This window comes from Kryptolebias marmoratus, linkage group LG2 (assembly GCF_001649575.2).
Source record: "Kryptolebias marmoratus isolate JLee-2015 linkage group LG2, ASM164957v2, whole genome shotgun sequence".
In the NCBI taxonomy this organism is placed as follows: domain Eukaryota; kingdom Metazoa; phylum Chordata; class Actinopteri; order Cyprinodontiformes; family Rivulidae; genus Kryptolebias; species Kryptolebias marmoratus.
The window spans coordinates 5,408,253-5,430,492 of record NC_051431.1 but is presented as its reverse complement, the minus strand read 5'-3'; the positions used below and the strand labels follow the sequence as shown (position 1 = coordinate 5,430,492).

Below are 22,240 nucleotides of genomic sequence, written 5' to 3'. Positions count from 1 at the left end.
TTTAGCAAAAATATATTTTACTATACAGAAATACACATGCAACTACAGTTTTTTTTTACTGTGGCATACATGTGTAATTTTTCTAGTTATTTTGATTGATTAAAAAAGTGCATAGAACATGTTAGAAATCTAATTTATTCTAGTTTTAACATGCCATATTTGTCTCACTTGTTTCACTATCAGCTTCCCAACTTTTATTTTGAAAGTTGTTAACAGAAAGGGTTTCTCTATTCTTGCATAATTGACAGAAGGAGCGCAGCGCACAGCCCTCCTCCTCAGTTTCAGCTTACTATTCAAGTCTGCACTGGGAAAAAAATGATAAGAAAGATGTCAAGAGAATAAATATGGGAAGCAAAAGATTACTGACTTTGAAAGGATCTTAGAATGGAAAAGCGGGTGGTCTTTCAATAAGTGGCAACTGCAAGTGGATTTTTGTTTGTTTGTTTTTGTGTTGTTTGCCTCAACACAATGTGTGAGAGATGGATGTGGGTCGGATTCCAATTTATTTTTGCTAAGGATACAAGAACTGGCAAGTTATCAGCATGAATCACTGAGGAAAAAAAAACAACTTTAATCTCAATGTTAGATTTGACTTTGGAGGACTGACCATGGTGAAAAGGAAGGGACTGTTATTTTCACTGGTGTACTTTATGGGAGAGTTGTGGCTCACTTTGCAGCAGGTCCTGAGAATTGGTAAGTTGTAAAAGTGTCAGATTTTTCACATCATCTCTGCTCTGCACACTCATTATCAGTTTTAATATCTGAACAAATGAGCCCATGTTATTTCTCAATGTTTTTACTTAAATCTTTAAAGTCTTAAATAAGAATAAGACATTTTGTGGCATTATAACAATGATATATGTGGATAAATGCACATTTATCTGATTAAAACTTAGTGTTCTTGTAGGTAAGTCAAAGACAATGTCTTACTACTTTTAGTCACAACTTGAAGTCAATTTCATTTTTTCTTCTTGTAGTGTCAATATAGTACTCAGCACCTCAAACACAACGAGTATTTTTTTCCTTATAATAATGTCCTTTTCACATATATGCTGCTGGAATTTACAGTGATTTAATGAAGCAACATCCCCTTCAGTTTTACAATTTGGTGTTGTAAATCTATTACTACTGATGTCCACTGTGGTCTAGTAGAGATTACTTCTGCTGTTATGATGGTGTATTCAGCGTGATTTTTAAATTTTATTTCTGGATTATCTCTGTTTTCCTTATTTTATTTAATTATTTTTTAACAAAATTCCGAGAACAGTTGTGGTTTGCTGAAATGAAACAACTGTAGCTTCTTTTCTTTTTTTTTCAAAATCCAAATCGTGTTAATCCTCTTCAGTCAGCAAATGCCTGAATTTTTCTTTCTGTCTTTTTTTTCCTCCCATGTTGACAGAACAGACCACAGAGAAAATAGACGACTAAGTTTTGACAACAGTTTCATCCAAAATGATGTCCTTTTTCCCTAACTGATATTTTTGTCACACAGCAACGTTAAAATAAATGTTGTCCTAAATAATAAATAGTGGGCAATGGGCACAGGTCCAATGAAGTTTTGTAAGTAGGAAAAAAATGTAAATTCTCTTAAGCCTTAAGTGAATAATACAACTCTTGCTCCTCTATTCATCTTTGATCTCAGACATAATTTTATAACAATGAGCTGATGTCTGCAAGCAAATTAAAGCTTTCTGATGGTTTTCCTTTTTCCCTTCACAAATTAGAAAATTGCATCACAAAAATGGCTTTTTAAAATGAACGCCCCAGGACTCCCTGCTCCACTTAATGCTCATGGTGCCTCAGTATGTTTCTGAATTTCCTTTACTTCTAAATACTTTATTGCTCTATAAAAGTGGGGTTGTATAACTATAAAGGCTATTAGGCCAGAGCCACCTCCCTCCATCACCAGTTCCCATCAGAGCTCCATATTGTTAATCTCTCTCAATCATCTATCACTCTCCAAGGTCAACTAATCTCTGTCATTCTCTCCATGACCCCCACACATCCTAATCTTTCCCATATGGTGTGTGGCTTGGCTCAATTAACATTTTCTGGTCTTGGCAAGTGCTGGTATTAGATTGTGCCTGGCTTTCACTCTTTTCACTGGGGCTAGTAATAATGGTAAATCTTCTCCCCCAAGCCCTTAAACAACTAACACTAATCTTCTTTATGCAGAAAGTCTCTTCCCCAAATATGGTACTTAGGCAGCAGCTAAATCTCATCACAAGGGAGAGGAGAAGTAACAGCTTGTGACTTCTACTCGAGTTTTTCTGTTCATTAAATGCTTTCCTGTCACTTTTGGCTTTAATTGAAATGGTGCTTGATTTTGTTTGTTTATAGAGTTGACATATGGAATCAGAAAATGTTTGACTAGTTCCTCCTACTGATAATTAAAATATCATTTGAAGTAACCAATGTCTATTTAATTGCTATACACTCATTTGTGAACTGTGCTGTTTTATTGAATACTTTTAATTAGTTTATATATTTTGTTTTCGAGTTGCAAGCAGCTATCTTGTACACAGAGAAACCTCAGTGCTCCACATCAAACGAGCATAGTAGACTGTTTAGGACCTTCTCATTCATTCTCAGCCTGGCACAGACCCAGGCTGGAGTGGTGGTGCTGCTGTGGAGGGGGTGGGAGCCCTCAGTGGGTGCTGCTTCAGGGTGAGGGGGTGGGAGGGAGAAAAAGACAACACTACGTCATTGTGTTCCTCTGCCTTAAAAGACTCCCCTTCATGTGATAACTTCAAGTCACAGAGTTACATAAACAAATCAGCATCCCGATCTAAAGACCAGCTTCTTTGGTTAAGTTCTGGGATAATAAAACTATAACAATCTTTTTTTTTTGTTTTACGCTCTGCTATGAGGAAAGGAACAGGCATCTATAAAAAGCACAGCCTAAAGGTTATCAGCATTTCCCTGCAGCACAAGCAGAATCTTTTGTTTTATGACCTGCTGGCACGAATCACCCCACAGCATCATTTGGCTCATTAAAACAGAAATGAAAGTGCAGTGATCAAAAAAACCCACAAAAATTTAATTAATATTAGCTGCAGCACAAGCTGTAATTTCTCTTTAATATAAATGATAATGCTGAGGTGCTAAAGAGTCAACTACCCAGTTCAGACAACAGGAAAAGAATGGTCATTTATTTACATGCATTCAAATAACAATTAATTTAGGTTTTGAAGATTCCTATTTAAAGTTGCTTTTTTTTAAATAAATGAGCATAAAGTTTTTTCTGAAGGGTCAAGAAAGCAATTATAGCTTTGATCTTTAGAGTTTTACCTAAAACTAAATATTTTCAAACTTAAAATAGGTCAGAGCTGCCAAGGATGATTTAGACTTTATAAATCATTCTTGGCAGCTCTGACCTTCTTGTCTGTTTTTTTGCTTGGAAATAGCCCGGACAGGGATGGCATAAACTGTTAGATCTTTACTCCTTTTGTCTGAACTGTTAATGGCTTAAATATCAGTTACATAAAACGAACACAAGTCATAAATACGTAAATATCTTTGAATAACTTGATTCATTTGAATCTTGTGACATGACAGTGTGCACTCTCATAAAAATGCAAGACTAAGAGCCAAGCTGTCTGACTGCTTTTTGTAAATTCCTCTTAAATTGGGTCACAATGAATCACATCGCATCTTTTTATTCTGCACATCTACATTTCATCCATATTAATCAAATCAATAGCTTCACTGCAGTCGTTACAAAGATAGATTCTCCTTCTTTGTAGTTGAATAATTACACGTTTATTTTTCTGCCTTACCATCACGTATCAGAATAACTATCTGTCCTTTTAGCTTTCATTTAAAAAATGTTTTTTGCTTCCTTTCATATTTTATGATGATATTCTAACTTGACCATTTCAGCTTGTTGTAAACGATGAGGAGTTGGATTTGCAATTCTTATTATACAATTTTAATTAAAGTCTTACAAAGTAAAAATTGGATGTTCTTCTACAGCTAAATAACTATTGGAGTCAACCAAATATAAGATGGCCGTCACAGCCAACTGACCTTGGGAAACATAAAAATGGCTAGTTTTACAGATATGGAGCTAAATTTGGTGTGGTAGTGACTGTGAGTCCTCCATACATTCTGTAATCTCGAGAAATCTCATAATATTGCATGCAAATCTAACATCATTTATAAAGTTTGACTGAAGAGTCTGTAACTCTCTTTCCTCTCATCATGACATAATCTTAGTTTAAAACTCTGGCATGAAAGGTGGAGGGCGATACGCATTTCTTCAAAGAACGCTAAGCCTTTAATTTTATATGGCATTGAGCTGAATAAATGCTTTTTAAATTCTGAAACAACTTACAAATTTTCTGCATTGTTTGCTCACATTAAAATGATTCTCTCCAGAATTCAGAAGCAATCATGGGATGCCTGCATGGACAATGTTTCCACCGTTGTTAGAGCCTGGGGCAGAGATGATTCTTTTTTTTCCCCTGGTGATACTGACATAGTGTTTATGAGTCTTGTAATTGAAAAGGCCTGACTCAATTTTTAACATGAACATATAAGCAAATTTGGGAATATGTATTTTAAAAGATAAGTAAACAGCCAGATTGGTTTTTACTGTTCAAGAGTTAAAAAAACAGGTGACTACAGCAGAGCTGCTAATTCTGCAGCACAACAGTCAGTCAGACACATATTAGATCTTTATGATCCTAAAGATATCTTTTTTTAAAGAGTAGAAAAATGTCTGCCAATGTTGCCATGACAGCTCAGCATTCCTTCTCAATCCCCCTTGTTGCTCTTTTGAAAATAAATAAATAATAATAATAAATAAATAATTCATATTTTATGTCCAGATCTTTTTCTCAAGAGCAAATGAAGGAAAAATATTGTGTCCCCTTTCTGTGCCATGTCAAAAAGTAAATGAATATTTGTATTTTATTGACAATAGTGTATATTCCAGGCCATAATATTTCAGTTATGAAGGCTTTCATAACTATTTCTTTTTGTCCATTCTTGATTTTTGTTGTTTTGTTTTATTCTGGCTAATATCTGAGGTATGTCATCTGAATTGAACAAAAACTGTTCAGACAAACTAAATGGCAGCGGCTATTTCTAGTTCTTGCACAAACAAGATAATCTATTTTTAAAAGTGTTGCCGAAGTATTAGGAAAAACGTGCTGTGCTGCTGCCATTTGGATTGATTTGTTCCTGGACTCTTAATAAGGCTTCAGCCTTGGCAAGTTTAGCAAACAAACTGGACCAGATGGTCAAAAATAGACTTGTTTCCTATTTTATATCAGAAACACCCTGTAAGATGGAGTATACTCCCACATTATATTTAGAGAATATGTTCCTAAGAACTGTACGTTTCAGTGGACAGAATGAAGGGCTTTAACAGGTCCAAGCAGCTGCTCGTTTAGACTTGGTAACCATAATTAGGATTGGCACTTTCAAGCATGCTTTTAGTGACCAGGGAATCCAGACAAGGCTCTCTCAGTTTGGGGTTTGAGGCTATGCTCCACCAAAGAAAAAGGTCATTCACAATCAAGGTCTCAAGGGGAGCTTTTTAAAGGACTTCTCTCCTTCCAAAATCAATGACAATTTCACAGGCAATTTTTCAAAGGTTGTTAGAGAGTGCAATGACCTATTGCCATCTGTACCCTCACTGTTGAAATAAGGTCATTTGGAAACTCCAGCAACATCATAATTGCATGTTTTTCATTTGTGTTCATTGTTAATATAAACACAGAATAATGACTTTACAATGCCCCCTTTCAGCAGTGTTTTGTTCATGCAAATATGTCAAACTTGGAAAGCACTCATGTTGCATTAGTTTTAGGATAAAGAGCTGACTGATTGTTTAAGACTGGACTTGTGTCTGTCAAGTTACACACCAACATTTAACCCTTAATGTTATATTTTAGAAATCATTTGTCCAACAACCAAGACATTTTACATATGTTGGGTTTGAAAAAAAACCCCAAAAAACCTGTTTTCTCTCACAAGTCTGTCAGCCTTACATGCATGTGGGGACAATTCCACTTTTTCACCTTAATCCTTCCATTTTCATGTGGTATTCCTACATATTTTCTGTAGCACTTACATCTGGCTGGAATTCTATAGAGTATGTCCGTACTACCAGCTGCACCAGATCAGCTGTCTTTTTGGGCAGATTAGGATTTGGATGGTTTTCAGAATATTTTGTTTTTAATTCTGGAACAACAACCCCCCTCCTTCCTCTGGCCCTGGACCACACAGCCATTGTAGATGACAGATGGCTGAACATAAAGTTTTCAAATTCAGTTTTGACAGTGGTGGTGGTTATATAACCAAAAGTATCTGTTAGTGATGTTGTCCTCAGATAATGGTGTAATCAGTCTTCAATTAGGTGAAAAAAAGCAGCACCCAGTTTTAACAATACACTGTTACGTGACTCCATTTCAAGTATTTCCTGATAATCAGAAATGATTATGGTTGAACAAAGCTACAGGAAAATAAATGCATAATTCAAGCATTTATTGGCTCAATAGTCTTTTTTTTGTTTAGTCTTGCTACATTGAAAAGGCTTACAGAGGGGCAGAGTTATAAACTAACAAGCATAAATTTAAGGGGCACGTAAAGCACAATCATGTGTTAAACTGATAAATAAATAAAGCTCAACAACCAGGTGGTTGGAACATAATTAGAAATTAGAGGTCTATATCACATCATTTGATTTTTATGTAACTCTCACTGTCCAGCATACCTGACTGATGTCATCTAACCACAGCTTAAAAGTACTCAACTATTATTTAAAGCTTTCTACTCTACAGTGGAAGTGAAAAATCTGCAACAATGTTGTCCATTTTTTTTATGTTTTTGCATTGAAAGACTTGATTTAGATACAAATTAAAATAAACTTCCTGTAATCAGATCATACAGAACAAGTTTTATTGATGGTATTTTTGTCTGGTAAACAAGACAAGATATCAAGTTAGTTTTGAGCCCTGCGTAAACATCTAAATAATATATAATGACTCAATAATGACTCATTCAAACCTGTGCATCAAGCGAGCTGATTGGTTGCAAACTAATTTCTATCACAATGCAGATTTAAAACGGAGCTAAAAACAACAACACTATTTATGAGTATGATAGAATGAGTCATTAAAAAATGCCATGGAACATTTGCCTGTGTGTGTGTGCACGGTACATTAATTTTGGAATAAGTAATGTTAGACGATTGTAAGACAGAAAATTGTGTATCTGATTAACGTCACATTTTCAAGTAAAAATGCTAATTTATTTTATGATTCCAGATCAGAAAGGATGTGATTTTTGTTATTGTTGTTGTTTTGTTTTGAAATACTAAAAGTAAAGTTTAATCTGGTAGGTAGATAAAAAAAAAAAACATGACAGGAACTTGTGAAAATTTTCTAATACACAATAAATTCTGTAAACTAATTAATTACTAAGTTGAAATTTTAGGAACATTAAAAAACAAACCAATAATCTAAAATTGTTATATTAATAAATTCTATTATTGCTTTGAGCAGTACTCATTATCAAAAGAAAGATTTGAATGCCTTCCACGATAATTTACTCCTGGATGAATTAAAGTCAAGATGTTTTACTTGTGCAGCTGCAGGATAATTAAATTACCAGGCAGCATGTCAGCTTCATTCAGCCTTTTTACACTTTTCTCAAAGCTCTTGTGAAACTCAGGTGATGTAACTCAACTCAGAGAAGGTGAAGTATTGTTCTGAGTCCCCTAGTGAGAATTACTAAGTATGTAGAACATTGGGCCTAATTATGTAGCTCTGACTCATTTGAGACACTAAATTATGCACTATATGTGAACATATGTGTTTTACAAATAATCCCCCCCCCTCCCCCCTACAGGTGGCATCTTTGAAACTCTTGAAAATGAGCCCATTAGTGTTGAAGAATTGGCCTTTAAATTTGCTGTGACCAACATAAACAGGAACCGGACCTTAATGCCAAACACCACGCTGACCTACGACATCCAGAGAATAAACCTGTTTGACAGCTTCGAAGCCTCCAGAAGAGGTCAAGATCATTTCGTTCTTAATTTTTGGAAAGTTAATACAGAAGTTGAGAACTCGACTTGAAGTCCTGACGGTCGTTTGTGTTTTTCTGTTTCTGTTCTCCAGCGTGCGACCAGTTGGCACTGGGGGTCGGGGCTGTGTTCGGGCCCTCCCACAGCTCCTCTGTCAGTGCAGTCCAGTCCATCTGTAATGCCCTGGAAGTCCCTCACATCCAGACCCGCTGGAAACACCCCTCAGTGGACAACAAAGACAGCTTCTACATTAACCTCCATCCTGAATATGCCTTGATAAGCAGAGCCGTGTTGGACATTGTGCAGTTTTACAAGTGGAAAGCCGTCACTGTGGTTTATGAAGATGCAACTGGTGAGTCAATAAGATCTAATAAAACACTCCTTGTATAGTAAAGCTTCATAAACAAACCATAGAGGCAAATATTAACTGTAAGAAAAACTTGGCAGGAAGGACATTTGATGAACCTAAATGTCAATATGTTATTTATTACAAACCTCTATAAGTTTGTAATAAACTTAAACTTACTGTCAGCTGCCGCTAAAAGGCTGTCGATGATGTTTTTGCCCGTGTCTGTGTGTGCGTGTTTGTCTGTTAGCAAAATATCTTATGCACTGGAAAAAAGCTTTGGATGTACATCTGCAACTAATTAAAGGTACTCATTGGAATGTCATGAAAACTGGACAAAAAAAAAACAACAAAAAAACAACTAACTTCTTTTGCACAATATTTTTCTCAAATTTATGGTTAATGTGTTCTTAAATTAAAGATTTGTCAGCTACTGATGACAAATGACAGCTACTACATGCCTTTGTTTATCTGAGGAAACAGTTAAAGTGACTAAAAAAAGGTCAAATGTTAAACCCTCCAGTCTTCATGGGGCTCCACCATCCTTGATCCTTGATATTTATATTTGAAAGTTGTCTAACTGAATATTTCTCTTTCTCTGAGGGGGTTTAGCAGCAGATTCACTCTTATAATTATTCGAGACCCTCCGCTTGTTTGATTTGTTTACCTGCACAGCCAGCCCAAAATTGAAAGCGCGACACAGTTACTGCCTTTCTTACTAGTATTTGCTAAGAAGCGTGGCAAAAGTTTTATTTTGAAAATCTATACCGGAAACATGTAATTATTTTTTTCAAATTGTCATGCGACCACTAGAGGGCAGTGAACATAATTTGAAATTGAAATATTCAGAAGCTCAAAACGTCTTAAACCCTGAAAGAAAAATGGGTTGAAAAAGTTGGTAAGTTGATTCGCGCAAATATATGCATGTGCAAAAACATCAGGCTAGGTTAATAAGAGTACATGTTTCACAAATTAATTTATTCGCAGCGAAACTTGTCTTTTCTAAATATAAACGCTGAAAGATACTGTGAGATACTCAACGTACGAAAATGCGATTGTTTTTTTTTTCTTAAATTAAATTGTCAATGCAAGAATAAGAAGCTAATGTAGTTTCGTTTGGGCTTATTAGCTATCAAATTTGCCACGTTTGTGATTTGAGCTAAACAACATCGTTCTGTGTTTTAAGAGTTAGCAAAGTTACAAAAGCCACCTGGAGCTGCTTTCTTTTCGTCACGTGATGAAATTGAAGCCAATCAACGCTGGTTGAATCGAATCGCCGCCATCTAGTGGCCACTTTTAGGAGCTGCAAATATTAGTCATAGGTTTGAAACATGACAATTTTACACTATTTCATATTTTCAGTAGTAATTTAGTAGTAATATTTGGTTTTAGTAATTACTGTTATATATATATATATATATATATATAGACGGAATCGCTTTAGCGCTTTTAATAATGCTACAGTTTGTAATTTATCACCAGATGTCAGGGTGTTGGTATAATTCTTACTTCATTTGAAGGTTAAAAAAAAAAAATATATATATTACGAGTCATTTTATTTTGCTTGGCAAATTAGTGCAATATATCAAAACTCGAAACATATAAAGGCTAACAGGATTACGCTCTAGGCAACTTTTGAAAGGTTTTAAAGTGATGAAAGTACAAATGTTTCATATGTTAGGGGACATTTGCTGCCATCGTGTGGTGATTGTTTGGAACGGCACCATAAAAATTAGTAAATTTCACGTCAGTTTAAGACACAAACACTTCCGGTAAAAACTTTTAGCATAAAATGACTAAATATTTTTTGTATAGCAAAAAGAAAAGAAAGAACAAAAGCGGGTATTATCTAATCAAAAGATGTTACTTGGTTTTTACCGCTCAGAATTACTGTTTTCCCCTACTTTTTCATACACTATAATATTGATGAATTTTTTTTTCAAAGTTGTTTTAAAGGCAAGGTGAGTTAGCAATGGCTGTCTTAATTAGCCTGTTTTATGTCTTAATCAGCTCAGTGTTTAATTGAACACAACCAAACCTGAGTGTGTTAATTAATTTCATGTTCTGTTGTTGATTTTGGAAAAACCTAATTATCGATAAATTGCCTGCTGCAAGCATTTTATTCAGAACAATAATATGAATTCTAAAAACGACTCAAAGTACATAACGTTGCATCATGAAGTATCTTTATGTACACAGAGTTACAGGAAATAACATTTGAATAACAACGCCACCCCAAAACTAAAGGTTTTGACCTTACAAACAGGGTGGTGATGTGATAAGCATGTCTTAATGGAGGGAGAAAATAGTGATTTTATTTGTTATTTTGTGTTTATTGGTTTTATTTGTTTTTTATTTTTTATTGTGTTTTATGTTTACCTGGCCTGGGCTTCAGATGGAAAATAGCCGTTGGCTAAATTTCTCTTCTCTCCTCTGAGATGAATGTTATTGTCTGCTGTCCACTGAAAATAAAGCAATAAATTACGATGAGATTCATCTAATCGAGGCCACTCTAAAACCTCTTAGGTTGGACAAGTTATCTCCAGAAAGTAATAAATTAGAAATAACTGATTACTCAATAGCCCGAATGTTTTGCACTGTTTAAGATCTGAGTCTTTTCTGCTTCCTTCCTGCTTTTTGTTGAACCCCATAGTAAAACATACACAAGTGCACGTGGAGAACATGCACGTGCACGTATGGAACATGTTAACTTCGTGCAGAAAAGCCTACGATTACCTGACAGAGAGCTAACATGTTTGAAGTGTTTTGCTTCATGTTTTGCTCTTAAGCTCGTTTTAATGTAATTTCCTGAATCCCTCGTGTCTTCTGTAACTCATTCGTCCCGACAGCTGAAGCTGTTTTGCGAGGAGCCTTTTCTGGGAAGACGCTCTTCTTTTCACAGCATCTTTTCCACACAGACCTGTTTCTGTTCCAGGTCTGAATTGTGTTTCCACAATAACCTGATTCCTGCAGACATCGTGCCTTTGTTGCACTCCAAGCTTCTGATGCGTTTTAAATAACCTTTGAGTTATTTTAGTGTTTTTCGTTGAGAGCCAAATGTGTTTTTTATTTTAAGGAATCTCCTCCATTACTCAGTTCTTGTCAAATATATGGATTTGCTATCCTGCTCGGTTCTCTCACACTTACTTCTTGATAACATAATTTTTGTTCTATAGCTCCTGAACTTCTTGTATCAACACTTTGGATTAATCAGAAACATTTATTTCTTTATGCTCATGCAAAGTTTTGTTGTGTGATTCTAGCTTTTTTCATGTTAAAAGTTTGCTTCAAGCTTACTCAGAGCCTGGAGCAAATCCTTGATTTTCCTGCCTTGTTTTATTTATTTATTTAGTTTTTTTTTTTTTTTTGCTGACCTGATCTTCTTTACTGACCTTCATTACTGCTGACCTGAACAGCTTTTAAATCTCATAAACCTCTCCGAGTTGCATAACTATTTTCCTAATGCCTGATTTTGCTGTTGCATTACCTCCGTTTTCAGCTTACTCTGCAAAATCGGTTCTTGAGGTTCTTTCTGCAAGATTTAACTTTTTTCATTCTCCAGCGCCTCCTGCGTTTGGTTGCTGTGGAACTTGAGGACGTCAGTTTCATGCAGCATGTTAGCCTCTTTGTGGAGGGTCTCAGTTTCAGCATACAACACCTCAGTTTTTCTCTTTGCTCAGGGTTTGATTTTAACAGGCATCAATGGTTTTGTAAAGACTTTTGTTTTCTGTCCTCAGGTACTTCATGATGTTTCAGGTCTTGATCCTTTTTCTCGACACAAGGTGTCATTTTCAGCCAACAGGGCTTTAAGAGCACGTCATTAAAGAGATAGTTCAGACATTTTGAAGTGGGGGTCTGTGGCAAGGTTATAAACAGAAGAAACTTTCTCAAGAAACTGTGCTGGTCTGTCCTCGTGGTTGTGGCTAAAGTTTTGCAATTATTCCAGTTTTCTTCTTGTTTTTATATGTGATGTCTGGTATCTATACTGTTGACTTAGATTGGAATAAATTACATTCAATCCACCAGTTCAAAGCGTATAAAACACAATAATTTCTGCAGCAAAACTCCCAGCAAAGCAGACCTTAAAATACAAGAGACACGGCACAATTTAATAACACACTTAGTTTTTTTTTTATGTGGAATCACAGACTGTACATTGACTGAAGGGTTATATGCTTTCAAACATTCTGATTTCTGAACAAAGTAAAGATGTTAATGTTGGTCTTTGAATTAAAGGACTGATTCGTTTGCAAGAGTTGATCAAAGCTCCATCCAGATACAGCATTAAAATCAAGATCCGCCAGCTTCCTTCAGGAAGCAAAGACGCCCGTCCTCTGCTGAAGGAGATGAAGAAAGGGAAGGAGTTCTTCGTCATCTTCGACTGCTCGTACCAAACATCAGCAGACGTTCTAAAGCAGGTCAGACACTCGAGTTCGGCAGGAGACAAAGAACTTTATTCAAGGAGTTTGACTGAATGTAATTAGAATCTATTAATGCAGAAGACTCTTTAGGTTATCTTTTGTTGCTGTTGTTGCCTGTAATGCTTCTGGTTTAACATTCAGCGCAAAGCAAGATTATTTAAATTCAATCCCCTTCAGAAATCCTGCTTTCATTTTCAAATCCAAGCAGAGCCTTTTCTGAGCCAGACATCCACGTTTAGGAGCAAATGTTGCACAGAAGATTAACTGGATGTTAACATGAGCAAATGGTGACATACTCATTGGACGCTTATTAATAAAAACACGCAAACAATATAAAATGAGCCAAATCAGAACATCCATGCATTTCCAAATCATTATTTATTTATTGCTGGCTAAAGCAAAACTCCAAGCTACAGTTTCAGGGGAAACTCTCAGATATTTTTGTTCATTTTCAGATTCTGTCCATGGGAATGATGACAGAGTATTATCACTACTTCTTCACCACACTGGTAAGAAAAATGTCTTTACTTTCAAAACCTTTACTGAACACAATAAATGCACCAAACTTTGACTCGTGATGTTGCCCTTCAGGACTAATATATTATAATTGTTATAGATAATGTAGATAATTAATTAGGTGCTTTAATCTGATCCAAGTTGTGTTGTTTGGGTTCACCTGAGGATTCTTTCAGGGAAAAAAAAGGATTATGTAAATGAATTCAGACATCTGTAGTTTGTTTTGTAAGAAGATGTTTTCGGTGCCCTTGGCTTAATTCCATGGAATTACTCCTGCATTGTTCTCCTGTTTATTCGAGCCCTCTCTTTACCTCTGCTATGCCAGTAATCGTTTTAAGCAGAACTGCATTAATGCTTCACCCATGATGCCATGGCTAAACTGTGCAGGACCTGTTCGCCCTTGACCTGGAGCCGTACCGCTACAGCGGGGTCAACATGACAGGGTTTCGGCTGCTTAATGTGGACAATCCGAAAGTGGCTTCGGTGCTGGAGAGGTGGGCCATGGAGCGACTGCAGGCCCCCACTAAAGTGGAGACTGGAATGATGGAGGGGATGATGACGGTGCGTTTCCGTTTAAACCTAGAAGTTCTACTTTTGTGTTGTCGTTTGTATTAATATATTGTAAAGATGTTAAGGATTGAATAAATCTGCTTGCTAAGGAGGAAGAGTTCTGATCCCTTTGACAATGTACTCTTTAGAATGGGTGTAAGGGATTATTAACATGTCAGTGTTTTATATAATTAACTCAATAATCCACTTCAGAAGTCTGCCTCACAGTATGCACTTCTTTACTTCACTTGGGTAAAGAATAACTTCCCTAAATGTTAAAGGAACAAAAGGAGAACACTTGAAGTTTTTCTCTTTTTGCCTGTCTGGCTTGTTCAAAGATTTTCACATAAAATAATGTAAAGACCGTCGTTGCTGTTTTTGGAGGCCGTGTTCAGTTTTGGTTTCAGGATGTAGCCATCCACCATGGATGTTGATTCTGTGTACAATCTAAAAATTGCACACCAAACTGTGCTTGCTGTGAGTGATTGTGATTGCATCTGATTTGAGGTGCAGCGTGGTGCCGTGCACATACATCAGCGGTGCGTTTGGGATCCCGGGGATGGATCGTGATGGCCGTGTTTCTCTTTCAGACTGAATCAGCTCTGATGTATGACGCCGTGTACATGGTGGCCGCGGCCTCCCAGCGTACCTCCCAGATCACCGTCAGCTCCCTTCAGTGCCACCGACACAAACCGTGGCGCTTCGGGTCGCGCTTTATGAACCTGCTGAAAGACGTGAGTTAGCTTTGTGAGTCCATCCAGTCACTCATCCATCCATGCAAACATTTAACATAACAATACGTTTGACGGAGTCACACAAGGGAATATATCAACCCGGGTCTGTTGTTTTTCGTATAAAAGAAATCCAAACTACATGTTGCATAAATTTCATTCTGTTGGGAAAAAGAAGCTAAATATTCCTGCCTGAATTATTGTTATTATTATTAACCACATTATTATTACTAACCACAGATGACACAAAACATCGAGACAAACATCATCAGTTTGAAAACATCCTGTTTGTCTTGTAGAAATCACGACAGTTTATTTGTGGAAGCCGTCTTCTTGTCTCTGCTGAGATGCGTTAATTAGAATTTAATAGGCTCTCATGTTATATTGCATTCTCTAATTAGATCTTTCTTTCATCTTTAACTGGGGACTGAATATTGACAGACTCAAGCAAACCAGAATCTCAGAGAGCAGCGTCTGAATAAATTAGCTTCCTAGCTGGGCAGGCTCTGCAGATATTGTCTGTGAGTTATGATCAGTGTTTTTACTTGAGCTCACTGGGGTTTAAAACATCATTTTTCTCATCCAGGGAAATCGAGGCGTGTGCTGCTCTGCATTCTGTCTTGCACTTGCAAAATGATGACATTCTAAACCTTATTAAACACAGTTTTATTTCAGTGCATTCATTTAGAAGGGTCACATTTTTCTTTGATCTAAAATAAACATTTGATCCATCCGGTATTTTCCGTTTTTATAGCGTAATTTTTTTCAGCTCGGCCATCAATGCAGACATTCAGTAAGAGCATAAAAGACAATCAGGCTGAGAACTGCAGGAAGTTAGCTGGTGTAAACAAATAAAACCACCTGTGTGACATTGTGTTAGACAACCAGAAGACCCCTGAAAGTGTCCTGTAATAACATCCTGTTATTAATTAAAGGCCTAGCATTCCCTGAAGGAGGACGTATTGCCCACCACCTTTCATGCCGGAGTTTGAGACTAAGATCATCTTAGGAGGTGTTGAAATAAACCTTGTGCAATCTCACGCTCACCAAAGTTTAACTTAATATCAGTAAAGCTGAGATATTTTGGAACTGAGATCTGGGGACTTTAAAAAAGTCAACACCTTTTACTTTAGGTCTTTTTTTTTTACCTCACCTTTTTAATGCTAGACTGATCAGTAAATATTCACACTGAAGGATCTGATCAGGGGAGGGGGGTGCAGGTGAAATCATGGGATTGAAGCGTAGCTGCAGGAGACTGAAGTGGGTGAAGCAAAATCAGGCTCTGAATAAAGCAGGTCGGACAAGTAAAAAATGAAATTGATTTTATGAACAAAAAGAAACCACTCCTGCAGGAAATGATGTAGTGTCATACATTTAATCTGGAAAGAATTACTTTTTTGCAAAGGTGTTTAAATAATTCTTATCTTAAGAGAATAAGGCGTACTTTAACTGTTTTTCTCAAAGTTATGAATAAAAAGTGACACTGAGCAGTATTTGACAGGGTTTTCTCTTTAAGTCCAACTTGTATTTATCTCCTTTAACCATCTGGTTTTTCCCAGTCTGAGAAGATCAATGTCAGCACCACATGTACAGTAAAGATGCGAACACATGGTTGGGACAGAGACCCTTTTGATTGGTGAGGATTTAAAACGAGATTTAATGACAAGAATAAATCTGGACTTAGGGGTGGAGTACATGTGACAGCTGTGAAGTAGACTGGGACTTCCCATAGATGTCAAAGATGCTTCTTGTCATGTGATGAGGTTTAAATTCAAATCTTAGAGTCTGTTTGTGCTTTTAAATGGAAACTTGTTCAATATTCTTAACAAGATTTGACTTGGATGAAATTCTTCCCTGGTTTTGTTTGTGTCAATGGTACTTACACTCAAGGATTTTTTTTTTTTGTTGTTGTTGTTCAGAAAGTGAAAATTAATCATTTTTCCTCAACCCAAATGTGTTCAGAGTGGATTTAATATCTAGTATATAGTTTAAAATGTTGGGATGTTGAATAAAATGAAAATAAAGACAGAATGCAATGAATTGCAAATCTCATAAACCCACATTTTATTCATAATGCGACGTAGTAAACATATCAAATCGTACCATTTTATGGGGGGTGATGGGTAATAATACAGGTTTATGAGATTTGCAAATCATTGCTTTCTGTTTTTCTCTACATTTTACACAATGTTCCAACTTTTTCTGACTATGATTTGTTTTAGACTAACCTTTTCTTAGATTAACCTATTTAAAAAAAAAAAAAAATATATATATATATATAACAGCACCCAATTTGTATGGCTCATATAGACTCTAACTTTTTGAGAAAATTTGCGAAAATGCATATTAAGGTGTCCCTACAGGTCCCTCAGAAATAACCCAATGACACTGTATTTAGCCTTTGATTATTCTGTCAGTAACTTATTATTTCATGCAGGAGAAATGATGAAATACTATCTTTTGCATTTCGATCATTTACAAAATTACAACCCAGATTAGTAGAAATGCTGTAATTCATGAGAAAACAGATGAGCTTTGTAGGCAGGAGTAAAATGTAGCTTCTTTCTGGGTCTACAAAGATTTAACATGCCTGTTATTCTACTCAGCTCACTTTGTCATCATCTGATTTAAAATTTCTCTGAGCAATGTTGCCACTTACTGCTCTCCAGTTAAACAGTCAGAAGCCGTGTCTGCCCGCTCCGTTCACGTTATAAACCCAGACATTTAATATTTTCACTGAGGGTCCAGCCAATGCAAAAACATTGATTAAAATGCAGCCGGTCTTTGTTAGAGCTTTTTGCTTAATGGAAAACTCATCAATTATTCATTTTGTAGGACCTGTTTTCATGTATTTTTCTGGGCCTTTGCTTGATTCTGCAGTCATTGTTTGTGTTTTCTGTCTTCTCTTGGCCACAGACACAATGGGACGGTTTGACAGGACAAATAATTATAAACAAGACAGATGGTCTGCGGAAAGAATTTGATTTAGATGTCATCAGTCTGAAGGAGGATGGCTTGGAGAAGGTGAACTCTCTGACCTGTGTACACTGTCAGAATACGCTGTTAGGAGCTGACATTCATGCAGAGCTGTAGTTTACACCAACAAGGCAGCTGCTATTTATTGCTCTTTTTTTTTAAGAATAGAGTTGTAGAAAAATAGTATGTAAACAAATACACAACATAGTTTGCTGAAAAATCCATAAACCTTGATAACAGATGTCTAATTTCCAGCAGAAATGTTGTGACACAACACTACATATCGTAGTTAGTTGTCTTTTTCCGCTCATAAGGTTTTTGGTGCTCCTTTAATCCCACTGAGATTACTGCTCCACATTTTGTCAGATCATTAGGGAGCCTGTTACCTGTTAAGTCTTTCATCGCTGCAAAGAAATTGCAATCCAGTAAAAGCTGAAATGAAATTGAATCAGAGGTGTTACCTGAGGAGGTATTTTTTTTATATTTGCCTAAAAGTCAGAATTTGTTAGTTTTTTTGTACTTGTTTTAAAACTCAGTATTCAGTGAGTAAATTGCTTTCTCCTTATTGTTTTTGCAAGTCAATGACGGGCAGCCGCTTGAATAAAGTGTGGAAAAAGGTCTGTATTTCAGCTGCCTGGGCAGACAAATAGATGATAAATTCTCAGTAATTTACCTCTATGTGATGTCTCCTGTTTGTATAAAAATAAGACTCACTGGTAGGAAGAAATGCTGGACGTGTTATTTCAAGTTTTTTCAAGATATCGTGCTTTGTTTCCTTCCCTGCTTTTCCTTTCATGGTGATCACATTCTTGTTTGTTATTCTAATGTAATTTTTTTGCTACCACCTGTTTTTTCCCCCTTTGTATTACTGTCCTTGATTGTATGTGGGTCTCTTGGGCAATAGATGTTTAATGTCCTGTCAGTGTGGTTATTTGAATATTTTAATCTTCACAGATTGGTATCTGGAACTCCCAGATGGGCCTTAATTTAACAGAAACCACCAAAGACTCTTCCACAAATATTACAGACTCGATGGCCAATAGGACTCTTATTGTCACTACAATTCTGGTATGAACAAGAATAGATTTGATCAACAAGCATTTACTATGCATGTTTCAGCCTTAATAAACTAAACCAATGTATTTTTGTGTTTTATACCAGGAAAATCCTTATGTCATGTATAAAAAATCTGATAAGCCGCTATATGGGAACGATCGCTTTGAGGGTTACTGCCTAGACCTGCTCAAAGAGCTCTCCAACATTTTGGGCTTCTCCTATGAGGTAAAGCTGGTGTCAGACGGCAAATATGGAGCTCAGAATGACAAGGGGGAGTGGAACGGCATGGTTCGAGAACTCATCGATCATGTAAGTACTGATACGTTTATTGTTAGACAAGATGAAGAAAAATAGTCGATGGCACTGCTGAGATGTTGCTCCTTCCCAGGTGGCCGACCTCGCTGTGGCCCCTCTCACCATCACATACGTCAGAGAAAAGGTGATCGATTTCTCCAAGCCCTTCATGACGCTAGGAATCAGCATCCTGTACCACAAACCTAATGGCACCAACCCAGGAGTGTTCTCCTTTCTCAACCCGCTCTCCCCCGATATCTGGATGTATGTGTTGCTGGCGTGCCTTGGTGTCAGCTGCGTGCTGTTTGTCATAGCCAGGTAAACGTCTTCAACAGGAAAGAAAACACAGAAAACATTTCTATACTGTCACAGCAAAGATAGACATGTACCAGTGAAGGAAAAAGAAAAAAAGAGGATTTGTGGAGGTTGTTCTGAGTAAACGCCAGCTGTTTCAGTTTTAATTGTTATAATTTGTGAACTCATTGCTGTTTAAATTGTTACTTTCAGGTTCACTCCATATGAGTGGTACAACCCTCACCCCTGTAATCCAGACTCAGATGTGGTTGAAAACAACTTCACTCTAATCAACAGTGTCTGGTTTGGAGTTGGAGCCCTTATGCAGCAAGGTATCCTAATAATTATTATTATTAATACAGCTTGTTTTATGTTGTTTTGACAAAGCATCTTTGACTACTTAGGAATAATGTTGGCATTGTTCATTGAGAATAACTATAGTAGTCAGTGTTATGTGTTTTTTGTTACATGTTATAAAAAGTTTATGATTCATTATTTATATTATTAAAAAAAGAGTAATATTAAATGTCTTGATACCTAACAGGGTCTGAACTGATGCCTAAAGCCCTTTCAACAAGGATAGTTGGAGGAATATGGTGGTTTTTTACACTAATTATAATCTCCTCGTACACTGCCAACTTGGCTGCCTTCCTCACTGTGGAGAGGATGGACTCACCGATCGATTCTGCCGACGACTTGGCCAAGCAAACAAAAATAGAGTACGGGGCTGTGAGAGATGGCTCCACCATGACCTTTTTTAAGGTATTCTGCTTCTTGTTTTACAATAACTGAGGATACAACAATAGGGAGGGATGCAAACAAGCATTTCTTCTTGTGTTTTTTTTAGCTTGATGGATTTTTACCTTTTAGCCATTTTTTTTAAAACAAATGCCAAAAACGTATGAACAGTATCTGGTTGAAACTATGTTGTTTTTGTGTTCATCGTGTTTTTATTTGTTCACACATTTTGATTCTGATTCCACAGAAATCTAAGATCTCAACGTATGAGAAGATGTGGGCATTTATGAGCAGCAGGAAAAACACAGCTTTGGTGAAAAACAACCGGGAGGGGATTCAGAGGGTCCTCACCACAGATTATGCTCTCCTGATGGAATCCACCAGCATCGAGTACATCAGCCAGCGCAACTGCAACCTCACACAGATTGGAGGCTTGATAGATTCCAAGGGCTATGGTGTGGGAACACCAATCGGTAAGACAGATGAGTCCCTGGTAACTAACCCATAAATGCTTATTATTTGTCAGCTAAACATTAGCCGAGCACTATTTCAGCATAATCCTGGTGTTTGCTGCTCTAGGCTCACCATACAGAGACAAGGTCACCATTGCCATCTTGCAGCTTCAGGAGGAAGGGAAGCTGCACATGATGAAGGAGAAATGGTGGAGGGGGAATGGCTGTCCAGAAGAGGACAGCAAGGAGGCCAGTGCTTTGGGCGTGGAGAACATAGGAGGAATTTTTATTGTGTTGGCAGCCGGACTCGTCCTCTCAGTATTTGTTGCAATTGGAGAGTTTATTTACAAATCCAGGAAAAACTTGGACATTGAGGAGGTGAGTGTTGGCCAGTGCGAGTGGCACAACAAGTATTAATAAAATTCAAAGACTTTGCCGCACCTACTACACGTTTGTGTTGTCATCTTTGCAGGACTACACTAATCAGAGGGCCAGTAAGAATCTGAAGGATGATTAAACTTAGATCTTTTTAACTGCATTGTTACAATCAAAACTGAAGTTTTTAAAAGCGAGTTTTGTGTAGTAGTAGATTCTTTGTAGAGCACACATACATGTTAGTCTCGATTGGAAGAATACATTAGAATCCTTTTTTTTCTGATGACAAATGATTGCAGTTGTGATACTTGACCATTTTGGCCTTGCTGTTTTTTTGTTTAGTTCTTTTTTCTTTATTGCAAAAATCATCTTAACATGTGTTGCATGAGAGAAGTTTTATTGTTATGTCGTTATACTGTGGGTGAATAATGGTAAATGGTATCATTTGTAGACATGTTTGCCATATTAACGTCAATAACTTTGAAGGTTTGACAGGTTTTCCATTTCAGTATAACATTGCACAGACAGCGATGTATTCTTTGCCATTTATTTCCAAACTGTTTTTGAGTGAGTGTTCCCTCAAGAGTTTATTTATGAAATGGGTTTGTTTTTTTTTTTGTCCCATATGAAGTTCATGAATGTGCTTGCAAACGTTTTATGTTGAAAATGTTTCTGAATGACTAAAATTATGTGAGAATACAACATTAAACCTTTGACTTTTGTTTGGTTTAATGTTGATCTTTTTTAGAGAAATGCCCAGAGATCTTTCCTTCTGATGACCTACTTTGTTAAAAGCATAACATTTATGTATTTAGCTTTATATTTAGCAAGGTTATATTTTTTCATACACTACTTACTTGCATTGCTTTTTACTTCAAACGAACAACTCATTCTGCACATGCAGAAAAAGCTCCTTGCATCTTGACTCTTAGATTCCGATCAGACTCGTAGTCACCTCACGCAGGCTTAGCCTTTTACATAACATCCTCAGAAGGTAGTGGATTATCAGCACACATTGCACATAGCTGATGTAAAATATTAGCAGCCGTAACAGACAGACAGATTAGAAAATCCTGCAAACACAGTGAGCTTTGTCTTGCTCTAATCTGACGGCTAAAACTGAGCCTTGCTGGTTTTGTGTCACATTAAGGATTGAAACGTTCCACATCTGAATACATACAAACTGTAACAGATATGCTGTATCTGCATATGGGATATGTTTACTCACCTGCTTTTAGTTTTAATTTAGATTCATGCAGGTGAAGATTAATATTAAATTTGATGGGGTCAAAAAGGCCGTCATATTGTTGAAATTATTTTAAAAGTAAATATTTTGATGCAAATTTTAAACAATTTGATTACGACTTGTTAAAATATTCCTACTCTGATGCAGTTTGACTTCAGACAGACACGAGGAGAATTCAACCCGTAGGAGTGTAATTTGTCTCCATTCA

The 22,240-nt window shown here is 36.6% G+C and overlaps 1 protein-coding gene across 2 annotated transcripts; it reads left to right on the top strand.

The window, feature by feature from the left end:
* The first annotated feature begins 266 nt into the window (after nucleotides 1-266).
* Nucleotides 267-21,508, top strand: LOC108236014 (glutamate receptor ionotropic, kainate 1). Of its 2 annotated transcripts, XM_017416418.3 has the most exons (16): nucleotides 267-693; nucleotides 7,861-8,028; nucleotides 8,133-8,390; nucleotides 12,621-12,802; nucleotides 13,261-13,314; nucleotides 13,709-13,882; nucleotides 14,461-14,604; nucleotides 17,518-17,625; nucleotides 18,156-18,194; nucleotides 18,532-18,645; nucleotides 18,739-18,942; nucleotides 19,022-19,245; nucleotides 19,435-19,553; nucleotides 19,766-19,983; nucleotides 20,207-20,432; nucleotides 20,539-21,508. In XM_017416418.3, the coding sequence occupies exons 1-16, from the start codon at nucleotides 609-611 to the stop codon at nucleotides 20,826-20,828; spliced, it is 2,607 nt and encodes an 868-aa protein (XP_017271907.1). In that variant the 5' UTR covers nucleotides 267-608; the 3' UTR covers nucleotides 20,829-21,508. The 2 variants fall into 2 exon arrangements, with proteins under 2 accessions (XP_017271907.1, XP_017271908.1); XM_017416419.3 differs by lacking the exon at nucleotides 18,156-18,194.
* The last annotated feature ends 732 nt before the right edge of the window (nucleotides 21,509-22,240 follow it).

Bases quoted from the DNA above. Each gene is read 5' to 3' on its own strand.
- LOC108236014 (XM_017416418.3), top strand. From the start codon at position 609: ATGGTGAAAAGGAAGGGACTGTTATTTTCACTGGTGTACTTTATGGGA. The intron at 12,803-13,260 runs GTCAGACACTCG...GTTCATTTTCAG, and splicing joins CAGCAGACGTTCTAAAGCAG to ATTCTGTCCATGGGAATGAT. The intron at 20,433-20,538 runs GTAAGACAGATG...TTGCTGCTCTAG, and splicing joins TGGTGTGGGAACACCAATCG to GCTCACCATACAGAGACAAG.